Here is a 13344-nt window from a genome sequence, read left to right on the forward strand (position 1 = left end):
CTCTGTACTCAGAGTCAGTTATCTGAAAGTACAGCTTTAGAGCCACAGCCTGCGGTCCCAGGGCCCTCTCTGGACATTCCTCTTCTACTTCTGTGGGCCAAATAGGAGGCCAAGCTCATTATCTGTTGTGTGGGCCCGCTTTATGGACTCCAGACAGACATCACTTTTGCTATGTCCAATTTTCTTTCCTTTTTGCTATGACTCTCTTTTATTAGCAGACGTTGATTATGTCAACTAGGTAATGAAAATAAAGATTGGGTCTCTTTGTTGGCCTCATAAAAATATTTTAAATAATCTCAACAGAATTAATCAAAAATACCAAAGCATGTTAAGTTCTGAAGTTCTCCAAGCCAGCAGGCCTACTCCACTGTCATGCAGAGGATAAACCATGCCCTGCTCACGGCCTCCACTCCCAACTCCCTGCTTAAAGTCACCTCACACTCTGCTTCTCGACTTCTTGACATCTCCTGGATTTTGAATTCATGGCTTCTTTTCTCAACTTTGGTCTCTCCTGGCCCCTTGGAAATGAGGGTTAGCCCTTTTCCTCTGGCTTTCACTTGTTTCGTCCATCCTCAGACATGATTCTCTATGGGCAAACTACTCTCAGCTGCCCCATCTCGCTCGGCCACTGAGATGTTACCTCTTGGCTCAGGTGGTTTTAAGCTCTCCCACCAAGTGCATCCTGGCCCCTCCAGCCCCAAATCTCTGCACTAGAAGTGACTCTAAAAGTCACTAATTGCTGAATTTATTTCCCAATAGTTATTCAGTTTATTTTACTTTTACTGAAGTTAATCTGAAATCCTCATAATGTTAGCACGATCGCTGAACAGCCCTGACTTGGAGCCTAGGCAGACGGATGGCTGTGGCAAGCAAGACCCTGGGTGGTAATATTTACTACTTATTTACTCAGCAGCCTGGAGATAAGATGGAAAACTTGACTCTACAAACTGATGTAAATAGAAAAATCACATAGGCAGGGGCTCACGACTTCCAGTTGCTCCGTGGGACAAACAGGCAACAGTAGCTAAGTGTAAGAAATACTGCTTTTAACGCTCTTGAGGTTGGCTCAGAAACAATGAGAACTTTCAGCAGATCGTCCTGGGGAGCGAGTGGCAAGAACCTTCACAGCAGCAGTGCATCTGTAAGAAGCTAGTGGGCTGTTGGCTGGCTCTGTTTATTTTTCCTCTTTTCCTTTCTTCTCACTTTGCGTCTTCCAAACTTGGGAGCCCTTTGGCCCGCCTTCACCTTCGTGCAAGGACGGACTGTTACTTACCATGCCCTTTAGTGTCAGATCTGCTAAGGGAGACCGGTTGCCATGGAAATCTGGCCAAACATGTAAATCAACAGTGAGGAAACCCACAGGCTGAGCCTTCTTAATCAGATCCAGGTGACTGTTCAAATATGCATATACACTCTGGCATCTGGAAGAGAAGTGGATTTTGTTTTTAAAAGGGAGGGGTAGGGTCAGGGAGCAAATTGTTCTGCAGAAAGAAACCATTTGTCTTCCCATATCAGATGCAGAGAGTAAGCAGGGTCCCAAAAGGTTCAGCAAAGAAATTACCCCCAACCCACAGAAACCAGCGTAGCACAGTCTCAAATCCATACTGCACTGTGACCAAGGATAGGTGGCCTGCCTGGCGGAAAGTGAAAAGGTTTGGAATCAGAAGACCAGATCCAAGAGAGGCTTTACTCCACAGTCGGTGTGTAACCACGAGAAAGCTATTCAAACTTTCTGAACCACTCTCTTTGCATCTGTAAAAACAGCCATCATAATCCCTGCCTAACTTTCCTCACAGGGTTATTGTGAAGATCAAAGGAGACTACGTAGGTGAAGATACAGTATTTTGCAAACTGCACAATACAGTACATAAGTAAAAGATTTTTAAAAATCAGTATTCCTAATTGTAATAATAATGATAGGACAAATGGAGACACATGTAAGTTCCCAGACTCAGGATAGGAGTTTGCAAAGGGCAGTGACACGATGCAGTGAACGCAGTTAGGATCAGGAGTTAGGAAACTTCATTTCCCACCCAGACCCACCAAATGACACTGCATTAGTTCTTTCTCTTTTTAAGCCTTAGTCTCTTCACATGTAGATTGAGGTATTCAGGTAACCTCTCTTAGCCTCTTCAGCTGAGAGGAAGACAGATGATGGGCTTGGGAGTCAAGGCAACCTTGGGTTCAGATCCTGGTTCTACCTGGTTCTAGCTGGGTTACATGGGCCAGTGACTTAACCTCTGTGAACTTCAGTTTTCCCACACATAGAGTGGGCATAAAATACCTACCTCGCTGGGTAAAATTTAACTGCAAGACACAAAGGTTAAAGTTGGTGACCCTTCTTCTCTTTAAAAGTACTTCCTTCTCTTGAACTGACAATTCTAGAACAAAGTGGGTTGGCAACCTATGCCACTTCCCACTGGTGTACTTGGAAAACTATAGCCTTAAAGGTTTAAAACGTGGCTTGAATAACGGCAGAAAAATGTATAGGAGATTAATGTCCAAGAGAGGTTAATATCTAAGATACCTAAGGTAATATTTATTATTTACCCTTAAAAATGTTTTAGGAGTAGAGCTCAGATATTTCTACTTCTAGTTTTGTGATACTGTGAGTGTCCTTCTGGATCCCACAAAATTCTTGAAAGTTTTCTAAACTAAGCATAAAGAAGGAAACAAACAAGTAGGGTAGTCGTTTTCAAATTCTTATTAAATAAAAATTTTATGTGGAATTCCACTATAGAAAATAGCGAAAAGCTAAACTGCTCTATGTAAGTGCATGGTTGTGTGTGAGAGTTGTGTGAGTGTGAGTGTGTGTGTGTGTGTGTGCGCGCGCGCGAGATGTGTGCTGGCTGGAGGTAAGGGCAGTCCTACCTACCAGGCACCCACTTAGGTTCTTGCCATGACACCTCATTCCCATCTGGAAAAATCTCCTGCCTTAGATCTTGTTAGAAGATGAAGATCTTGCTGGGGAAAGGCTCACCAACCAGAGGAACACCAACTGATGCTCCTTGTGGGCACACCTAGCCTTCAACCACAGCCTGGTGAGCCAGGTACCACTAATTCCCCTTTACAGAGGGGATGCTCAAGGAGTGAAGACATGTAACCGAGTCCCAGTTTAAACCCTCTCTGTGTAATTCTGAAGCCATGTGCTTTCTGTATCCTCAATCAGGCCTCATTTGTCAAAGCTCCATATTCAAACTGTTTTAGAATAATCCTATGATAGGAAATTCTATGTTAGGAAAGGATCCTCTAAGGCCTCTATGGAAGGTAGGGCCAGAACCACATATCTGGGAAGAATATGGTAACACCCCAGTTTTCTACCTGCCGGCTCTCTCTGCTCCTGGTCCAGTGGGATCACATGGACAACAGCAGCCACAAAAACATCCTTTCCAGCCAGAAGTCAAGAGACTACACTAATTCTAGCAACATTCCACTTCAGAATAGCGTCAATGCACTTGGAGTAAAGGGATTTTTTTTTTTTTTTTTTAGAATTGCATGTCTATAAATCTTTTGTCTTGCAAGGAATCTCAGAGCAAGGCATTTGGTTTCAGACATCTGGGTCAATAAGACCCTATTGGCCTAATTACTATTGATTCATCATTGTCTCATTTACTGTGGGTCTTTGCAAACAGTGAGATTCATTTAGCCTCTACATATATGGTCACTCATGCACTAATGAGATCCCTGGGGGACGGGGCATATGCTTACCCCTTTGACTCCTCACCTCCTCGCAGCTGTATGTTTATTCTTTGAATGTGGCCATTCTCCGGCACGTTTTTTCAATTATCCCTCACCATGTGTGCTATCTGAGTATATCATTCAAAATGAAATGCACTTGGAAAACATTAAAATAACAAATGCACATCATTATTCACATAATTTTAACCTTGCATGGTGCCTTTCTGGTTCTGACTTTGTTTCATTTTGTATGTTTTATCAATTCTTTCCCAAATGGCGGTCTGCCCTCTTCCAGCTCGGGAATCATATATTAACTGTTCCAAGTGGATTGGTCTCCCTCTTTCTCATGAACTCCAGACTCATACGTCCTCTCTCAGAGACATTCTTGCTGCCCTAGTCCTGCTGCGTATGAAGAAGAAAACCTAGTTTCAACAAACACAAAGCGACTCCACTGTGTACCAGATGGGTGACCACAGGCACTAAACCTCTCCAAGCCTCGTTAACTTTTTTGCAATTGGGGCTAATACTTTTACCTGCTATGAAGATGAAATCTGGAGTCCTGAGTACTATAAAATGATAGGTGATGGAGAAATAGTTCCCTCTTGTTTTCCATCACAGGAAATTCATTTCTAGCTTTAAAAAAACCCAAGAGCCAGAGATTTTTTTTCAGACTCAATTGCTTACTATCTCTACTGCTTTTTTCAGATTCTATTGCTTGCCATCTTCAAGGCAGACAGCACCCCTGGAATCTCTCTTTTCCATTCCTTCTCCATAAATCATTTAGTTATTTGGATTCATAGGCTGCCCAAAAGTATGGTGACCATACTTTCAAAGCAAAAATCAGAACACATGGTCTAACAGAAGAAATTGTGCCCTTTCTAGGAGTAACAGAGAGTCTTGAAAAAGAAGTTTCCACACTATCTCCAGTTCCTCGTTCCTGACCCACTGCAACATGCATCGTGCCCGCCCCAATCTACTGAGACTGGCCCCACCATGCGGAGCAATCCTCTCTTTGTTGCGAACTCCAGAGGACCATTATTTGCCTTTATTTTATTCGAATTGTCTTCCCGCACTTTGTGCCATGTGACCACTTCTTACTCGTTTGCTCTCATCCCCTTGTTTCCAGGACACAATAGTCTTGGTAGTCCTACCTCCTAACCAGCTGGTTCTCTTCCTCTGCTTGTCCCTTAAATATACGAGTATCCCAGATACCTGTCCTTGGTCCTCGTCTCATTCTTTCTAGACCCTTGGGTGATTCCATCCTTCTTTCACGGCTCCAGTTAACTATCTAGTGCTGAAGACTTCCAAATATGTGCCCTTATGTCCTGCTCATTCTTCCTCATGAGTTCCATGTCAAAGATCCAAGCACTCATCAGATGTTTCCACCTAGATACCAAAAGGGACCTCTCAATTAAAATGTCTAAGATGACATGTCACCTTTTCTGATATACTCACTCTTCCTTCTGTGCTCCTTGGTTTGACCAAAGCCAATCTCATGTAAGTGGTTGCTCAAGCAATCATTTTGGGGGCAGAGTCAGAGAGGGTATCATTTTCGATTCTTCTTTCTCTCTCAACTCCTAAATTCAATTTTTCACTAGGACCTGCCGATTTATTATTCCAAATATTTCTCTAACCAGCCTGCTCTTCTCCCACTCAGCTGCTACTGCCTCATGCAGGCCACCTTCAAATGCCTGGATTAGAGCTTCAGCCTCCTAATTTATCTCCCCTCTTGAAATCTTGTCCCCGCCAACTAGGTCTTCTGCATTCCTGCCTGAGTGATTCTTCTACAATGCAACTCTTATTATGACTCCATACCTACCTAAAACCTTCAGTGGCTCTTCCCCATTGTCTTTAAGGTAAAGCATAAACCTCCTTGTTTGGCATAAGACGTTCTTCAATATCTAGCTCTCCCTACATTGTACCATTTTACAGACAAGTCTTCATTCCTCCTCCATCCTCACCCCTACACACATCATGGTCTAACCACACTAAACTACTTCTAATTTTTCAAAATATGCAGGTCTCAACCTCTGAATGCTTGCCTGTTCTCCCACCTCTTGCCTAGAATTCTCTTCCTTTCTTTCTTTAACTGCCATCGTTCTAGACCCATCTTTGATGCCACCTTTTGGAGGCCATCCTTAGACCCATGCTTCTTTCCCTGCCTACGCTCACACAGCAACCTGCACTGAACACAGTGTCTCAGCACCCTCTTTATGTCTCCAATCCCAGCCTTACAAGACGGAAGAGGGAGTGATCCTGACATCCTCAAGCACACCCAGGAGCGAAATGCCACCTGTCCTCATCACCTATGTTAGGGGTTTGACAGTAAAACTCATGCTTTCTGTCTAGCTTTAGAGGTTTTCTATAGTAACACTAATTACATTATTTCCCTGTTTAGAATTCTGCAATGGCTACCCACAGTCCTTTGAGCAAAATCAGTTTCTTACCCTGGCTTCTAAGGGCCTAGATGATGCAGACTCTGCCTGAGCCTCCAAACTTCCCTTGCCCACCCCGGTCTATGGCCTAATATCAATAATCCCTCGGCCTTCTCTTCAAGGCTTTCACGTACGTCAGTCCTTGAGCCTGGACTATCTTCCCTTCTGCTCTTCACACAGCTCACTTTTATCCTTCAGTCTTAACCGTGCCTCCAACAGCCGGGGCTTCCCTCGCCACCTCTTCTAAATGGGGTTTCCCTGATATTCTATCACTGCACTCTGTTAGTTTCTTGCCTATGTGGTTTGCTCACCATAGACTTATTTATGGGTTCATTTACTTGTCAACTGCCTATGGCCTGCTCTGGACTTTAAACTTCATGAAGGCAGATCAACACCAATAGATATTTAGAACTTAGCAGAGAATGTGGCACACAGCACCATTCAGGAGTATGTATTCAAAGAATGAATGGCATCTCCCCCACTGTATGATAATTACCTCTTAATTTTGGGGGGAGGAGGGAGGTAATTAGATTTTATTTGTTTGTTTGTTTATTTATGGAGGTGCTGAGGACTGAACCCAGGACCTCGTGCATGCTAAGCATGCACTCTATCACTGAGCTATACCCTCTCTCTCCCTGCCTTTTAATTTTATCTGTATCCATCTCTGGAGTCTGAACTCCTTCCAGGAAAAAGCCATTACCAGGTGCTCAACCAGGTACTGATGTATAGAATGAATGACTATTAGATCTTCCATAGAATATTAGAGGTTGTTTTTACCTCTCCATCTCATTGTAGCACAGGGCTGCCAAAGAGAGGACCTCTGTTGTCACACGGATACAACCTTCCAGCTATGCTGGTGACTTCCATGAAAGCGGGCAGAGAAAAGAAACAAGCATCTTGTGACACCCTGCCCCGCCTTACAGCCATGTGCCAGGCACTATTCTGGGCTATTCTGAAAAGCAGAAAATGAAGAATTGATTTCCTAAGGCAGCACAGTCCTCAATCTTCTTGAGAGAACCCCGATGCCCTGGGCACTTTCTTATCCTTGCATGTGGAACAGAAGCCAAAGAAAGGCATTGTAATATCCAGCTTATGTCTATTTAAAAAAAAAACATTTCTCATCCAAGAGCCATCAAGAATTTACTGATTATCCTGGCACACCCTAAGGGATGAAAGATGTTAATATTGTCTCCCTGGTTCTATGACTATCCTAGCTCAGGGGAGCCTAAGTAAATACTTGTTGATAGACTGATAGTCCAGTTGTCGGACTGAGGGACCAAAGCTGAAGAAGCCATAAAGGCCAAGGGAGCAATCTGAAAGCAAAAGACTAGGATGGACAGTGAGAACAATGTTTAGAAGAGGCATCCTTGTAATACTCATTTCCTCATCTAGAATTAAGTGAGATAATATATATAAAACTATCACTAAGCACAGTGCCAAGCACACTGAAAATTCTTAATAAATGTTCTTGGCTTTTCCTTCTCCTTCCCTTGCACTGGGGGGGATTGACATATATTCTAAACTAGGAAGCTTTAAAGGTACCCTGAGATTTGGCATATGGGGGATCAGAACATTTTAAAAAAAGTAATCCTCAGTGGGATAAAGGGAATCACAGAAGCAAAAGAGGTTTGAGGAATAAATCAGATCTAGAAAAATTGATTGTCCTCAAAGGAATGACCAAAAAAATCAGGGAAAGTTGGAGAAAAGAAAGACAGATTGAGAGAGAGGACGTGAATTATCAGGACTTCCTGCTTGCACCTCTGAGAGACCGGAAACCAATAGAATCACAGTGAGAAATGACCACTGCTTGCAGTGGTCGCTAAAAAAGTAATGCAGAATAGGCTGGGCTTCTCTGTCTACCATCTTCCTCTTCCAGTAGATTATGAGTCTGCTGACTTCAGGGGCTGTATCTTCCCCTCTGCCCCTCCCTCTCCACCAATGGTCTGGTTTATTCTCTACAGCCAAAGTACTCCTTTTAAAAGGTATATCTGATCATGTCTCTCCCCTGCTCAAAAACTAAATTCTTGAATAAAGTCCAGTGGTCTTAACAGCTTCCTACGATGATCCACTTGGTTTGGCCCTTGGCTAAATTTCAGCTCTCATCTGTTTCCCACTCCCTCCAACTTTGCTCCAGCCACACTGGCTTTTACGACGTCCCCTAAGCTTGCCAAGCTGGCTGCTGCCTCTGGGCCTTAGGACTTACTGTTCTTTTGGTCTAATAGGATCTTCCCATAAAACGATGGCTTATTTGCACTTTATTGAGTCCTGCTTGAGTGTCACCTGATCAAGGATGGCTTCCTCACCTGAAATAGCTCTCATCCATCACCCCAACACTGCTTGTTCTATGTCCCCTTACCCATCTCTATGTTTCTTTAGAATGCTTATCAATTACTGGAGTATGTGCTCTCTCTCTCTCAACCTCTCTCTCCACACACACATACACACACACACGCACACACAAACAAATACATGTACATGTGTATAATTTCTATGAAAACAGGGTTTTGTTTTTTTTTTTTTTGCTTTCTTCACCATTGTACCTTAAGTGCTCCTAGGACACACATCAGGCAGTCAGAGGACCTGGATTTTAACCTTGGCTCTGCTGCCACCTTGAATCCAGCACTTGTGGATTATGCCAACATCTTTCACCAAACCCTGCCATCACCACCTCACTCTGAAAAATTGGTAAAGGTGTTTTAAGAGAAGGAAGACAGCAATGAGCAGTTTAGAGGAAAAGAGCCGAAGTTATGATCAATGGAGAGCGATCTCTTGCTATGGAGTAAAATCTCTGACTATCTGGCCCCACGTCGAGCCTCTGGTTGTCATTTACGTACATGGGTACATCTAGTTATTGTTACTTGATTCATAAGCTCACGACAACTTTCTCTTCAGGATGAAGCCTATAAGAATTATGGTAAATCAAGAGTATAACATGATAAATCTGTTTATCAATACCTGTTTTACAGTTTCAAATATGATTTGCTGATGCTAAGCTCTGAGATAGGGGTGACCTGCACTGCTGTTTTCAGAGCCCAAAGTCGCACCAAAAGAGACACATACTTTTTGATGCCAAGGAATCTGTTGTCCCTTCCAAACAGACAACTTCACTTAATAACAACTATACCTACTTCTTTCTAAGACCTGAAGCATGGTGAGTACTAGAGTCTTAGGACAGTCTAGCATAGAACTGATAAGATAGAGATACATTTTCCTCTGTAAGACAATAAACTGAAGGAAAGTGGAAGGGAAGAGATCCAACATCAAGTGCCTACTAAATATATAAGCTGGAGACAAAATTCGAGAGTTGTCAAGATATACAAAGAAATGAAGCCACAAATGTATATGGGATCACACTGGAAAAGCCAGCAAAGCTAGAGACGAGGTCCAAGGACGTAGCTGTGATGAACTTTGATGTCAGTGATCAGGAAAAAGACCATGAGCTTGAAAAGGAGATTAAGAAGGAGTCAAGAGATACAGGAAGAAAACTGGGTGAGGGTGACACTCTGGAAAGCCAAGGGAAGAGAGTGTTAGAAGGAGAAGTTGTGATCATTGGTGCCATACACAGCTGAGAGCTTGAGGAAGGGGACCGGAAGATACTCGGTGGTAACTGAGGACCTTAACAAATAACTGTTTCAGGAGCCGATGGTGACAGAATTCAAACTGGAGTGGGCGCGGGAGGAGAATAAAGTGAGAACACTGACCAAGAGTACTGGCAATGCTTTGGAGAAACTTAGCTCTATAGAGAGGGAGGTGGTTGGAAAGGGGATGAAGTCAGCTGGCACGTGAAGAGAGGTGGAATTTAAATCCCGTCTGACTCTAGGACTGAAGTCTATAAATTGCTGCTTCTGGACCACCCTATGCTGCTGTTTCTCTGAGTTTGCATGCTAATCCATAAATCCTTCCTTTTTTCCTATTCTCAATTAAAAACCACTCACATGAGGCTCAGACATAGAAGGAAGTTCTGGAAACTTTTGAGTATTTCATTGCAAAGTCTAAAATATCCTTTAGGTCTGCGTTGAGCTTTAGAATCTTCAGAGACTAGCATTCCCATGATCTACTTCCATCCTCATTACACCTGGAAAATGAGTTAAGCAGGGCAGTATTATTGTAATTTTATGGGTAAGGAAACTGAGTCACTGAGAAATTTATGGCAGAATTGGAACAAGAACCCAAGAGCTCTACTTCCCAGTCTACTGTTCTCACTACTCCATAAGAAGGTAGGCAGGTTACACATGACTGACATCTGCAGCTTAACCCTAGAGCAATCACCCCCAAAGCCTCCTCCTCTTTTATAATCATTAGTAACAGCAGTAGAAGTAAGTAGTAGGGGTTGCTGTCATTGTCACAGTACAGTTTACAAAGCCTTTCCAAATACACCACCTCAATGAACTGAAAATAAATTTTCAGAGGTAACCCAGGGCTGGTTCCCTCGTATCTACTACCATTGCATATTCTGATAAGGAAACTGAGGATCACACAACGATGCATGCTGGAGATGGGATATGAATCTAGATCTCTGGACTCTTAAATCTGTGCTCTTTTTTGAGTCAGTGGTTTTTAAATGCTGGATCCCTTCAAGACTCTAATAAAAGCTATGGCCCCTCTTCCCAGAAATATATGCATAAGAATATAATTAACAAAACTCTGTACACAATGAAGGGGTTCTCAGATGATGTGAAGTTAGGAATCCCTCCTCTAGGTTATGTGGTCTCTAAGCCAACTAAGTGCTTGTTGGTTGGATATGTGGTGTGATCCCTCTGGACAGCAATGGCATTGTAACTTGAGACTCCTAGAAGGAAAAGCTTACGAAGCATTTCTCAAAATCCTTGTCGGGATCAATCCTCCTTCTCTACACCCTGATGACACACTGTTTATATTCTAGTACAGTATGCATTTCATTTTGCTCTGTGCTCTCATGATGGGTCTCCATGAGAATGTTAGTTCCTAGTGGAATGGTCTAATACAAGTAACTACAACAACTTTCATCATTACCACTACCATTTTTTTTTTAATGGAAGTACTGGAGATTGAACCCAGGACCTCATGCATGCTAAGCATGTGCTCTTCCACTGCCACTACCACTATTATTTACTGAATACCTACTATAGCTGGACAATTGTCACTATGTCCCAGACACTATTCAAATCCATTTAATTTTCTCAACAACCTTATGAGGTGTTTACTATTATTATTTTTCTTTACTGTGAAGTACTAAGGTACAATGAGGTTAAATAAATTGCCCAGGGTAACAAGCTACTAAGGGATGAAGCTGAGACAGGTAATTTGGCTCCAGAATCCATGATACCAGCCTCTACCTATGACTATTTCCTTTTCGCCAAATACTACCTACATGAATGGAGTTTCTCTGATAATACTATAAAATACCTTACTTTTGTTAAAAGCCCAGCATCTGAGCATTATTATCATGAAATTCATTTGTTCATTATTTTTCAAACTTTTTAGTTCAAAGTAATTTTAGATTTACAGAAAAGTAAAAACAGTACACAGACTTCCCTGATACTCATCATCTAAGAAATTAACTTGAATATAATATTATTACTAATCTACATATTTATTTTAATTTTGACAATTTTCCCCACTAATGTTCTTTTTCTGGTCCAGGATCTAACCCACGATCATACATTGTTTCTAGTTGTAGTAGCTCTTTAGTCTCCTCAAATCTGGGACAGTTCTTCAGTAATTCTTTAAGTTTCATAAGCTTTGAAACATGTTGGCTAATAATTCTGTAGAATGTCCCCCAATTTGGGTCTGCATGATGTTTTCTCATGTTTACACTGAGGTTATGCATTTTGGTAAGAACATTACAAAAATGATGTTGTGTTCTGCTCAGCACGTCATAAAAGGAGGTACATCATGTTGATGTACTTTATTGCCAGTACTGTTAATTTTGATCACTTGGGCAAGGTATTGTCTGCCAGATTTCTCCACTATGAAGTTAACTATTTTTCCTTCTATACTAGTAAGTATCTTGTAGTGAGATGCCATGGGATGATGCAAATACCCTGCTTTACATCATACTCTCACTCACTCATTTTAGCAACCATTGGTGATTCTTATGTGCAATAATTATTACTGTGGTGTTTGCCCAATAATGGTTTTTTTTATTTCCATTTTTCTTCTACATTTATAAATTTAAAGTGAATTGTTCTTACAGTGGACAGAAAAGATCTGTGCTTTCTTCCCCATTTATTTATTTCTTCAATTTTTCACTTTTATCAGTATGGTGCCATGGAGTTATTCTATACTCTCATTATTTATTCTGTTGATCAAAATTGAGACATTGTTAAAGCTAGCTCCTATACTTCAACAATTCATTTTTAAGTACTTCCTTACATTCTGGTCTGGCACCACAAAATATTCATGTATTTTCCTTGCCCTAGTCTTGGAGTTGACCGTTTTCCCAAGAAGTTCTGATTACTTTGATTGAAGAACAAGGAGAATGGTATTTAGAAACCAAGACCTGGGTGCTAGGTGTCCACATTGCTACTAGGGTGTCATTACTTCTAAGCCATCTCAGCAGAAAGAGCCTGAATATATATATATATATATATACACACACACACACATATATACATATATATACACACACACACATATATATACACATAGATAGATAAATATATAAATAAAACAATCACACTCATGCATAGATGCATATATATATATATATATATATATATTTCTACTTATATCCAGCAATATAGACATATATGCTAAAAACCATAAGTTGATACTGATACCGCTGATTTCCATTCATTACCATAGGGCTCATTCTAACCTTCTCCTTTTCCTACTTATGGGAAACCTGCGTCTCATTATCCACAATACATTTATTCATTTGCTCAGCTATAGTATACACATAAAGGATTTTCAGAATAGCTAACCAATAGTATCAAAAATAAATTTAGTAATTAAGAGTATAGTACTTATGTAGTTATTTTTAACTTTAGCCGTATAGTAGAATCTCAAAATTGTCTTTACTTTACTAACGTTACTCAGGTTAGTTCTTTTCTTTCGCAAATCCCCTTCAGTGTGATTATGTTACTTATTATTAATACAACAGGTTCAATTTTTACTGTTTGTATTTCATGCCCACAACACACATCTATCTATATACCTACCTATCTACCTACTTATCTTCCATTTATTTTTAGAGAGATATGAAGCATCACCATGATTCTAAGAGTCAGAGTTACACAAAAAGGTGTAC

At 41.2% G+C, this 13344-nt stretch overlaps 1 protein-coding gene across 6 annotated transcripts in view; it reads right to left on the minus strand.

The window, feature by feature from the left end:
• Positions 1–13344, minus strand: part of FGGY (FGGY carbohydrate kinase domain containing) — a 389130-nt gene that overhangs the window by 102326 nt on the left and 273460 nt on the right. For all 6 annotated transcript variants that reach the window (XM_074376388.1, XM_074376389.1, XM_010949914.3 and 3 more), the window contains one exon: positions 1274–1421. In XM_074376388.1, the coding sequence (XP_074232489.1) occupies positions 1274–1421 (148 nt within the window). The remainder of the gene's footprint in view (positions 1–1273; positions 1422–13344) is intronic.

This window comes from Camelus bactrianus, chromosome 13, assembly GCF_048773025.1.
Source record: "Camelus bactrianus isolate YW-2024 breed Bactrian camel chromosome 13, ASM4877302v1, whole genome shotgun sequence".
NCBI classification, from domain to species: domain Eukaryota; kingdom Metazoa; phylum Chordata; class Mammalia; order Artiodactyla; family Camelidae; genus Camelus; species Camelus bactrianus.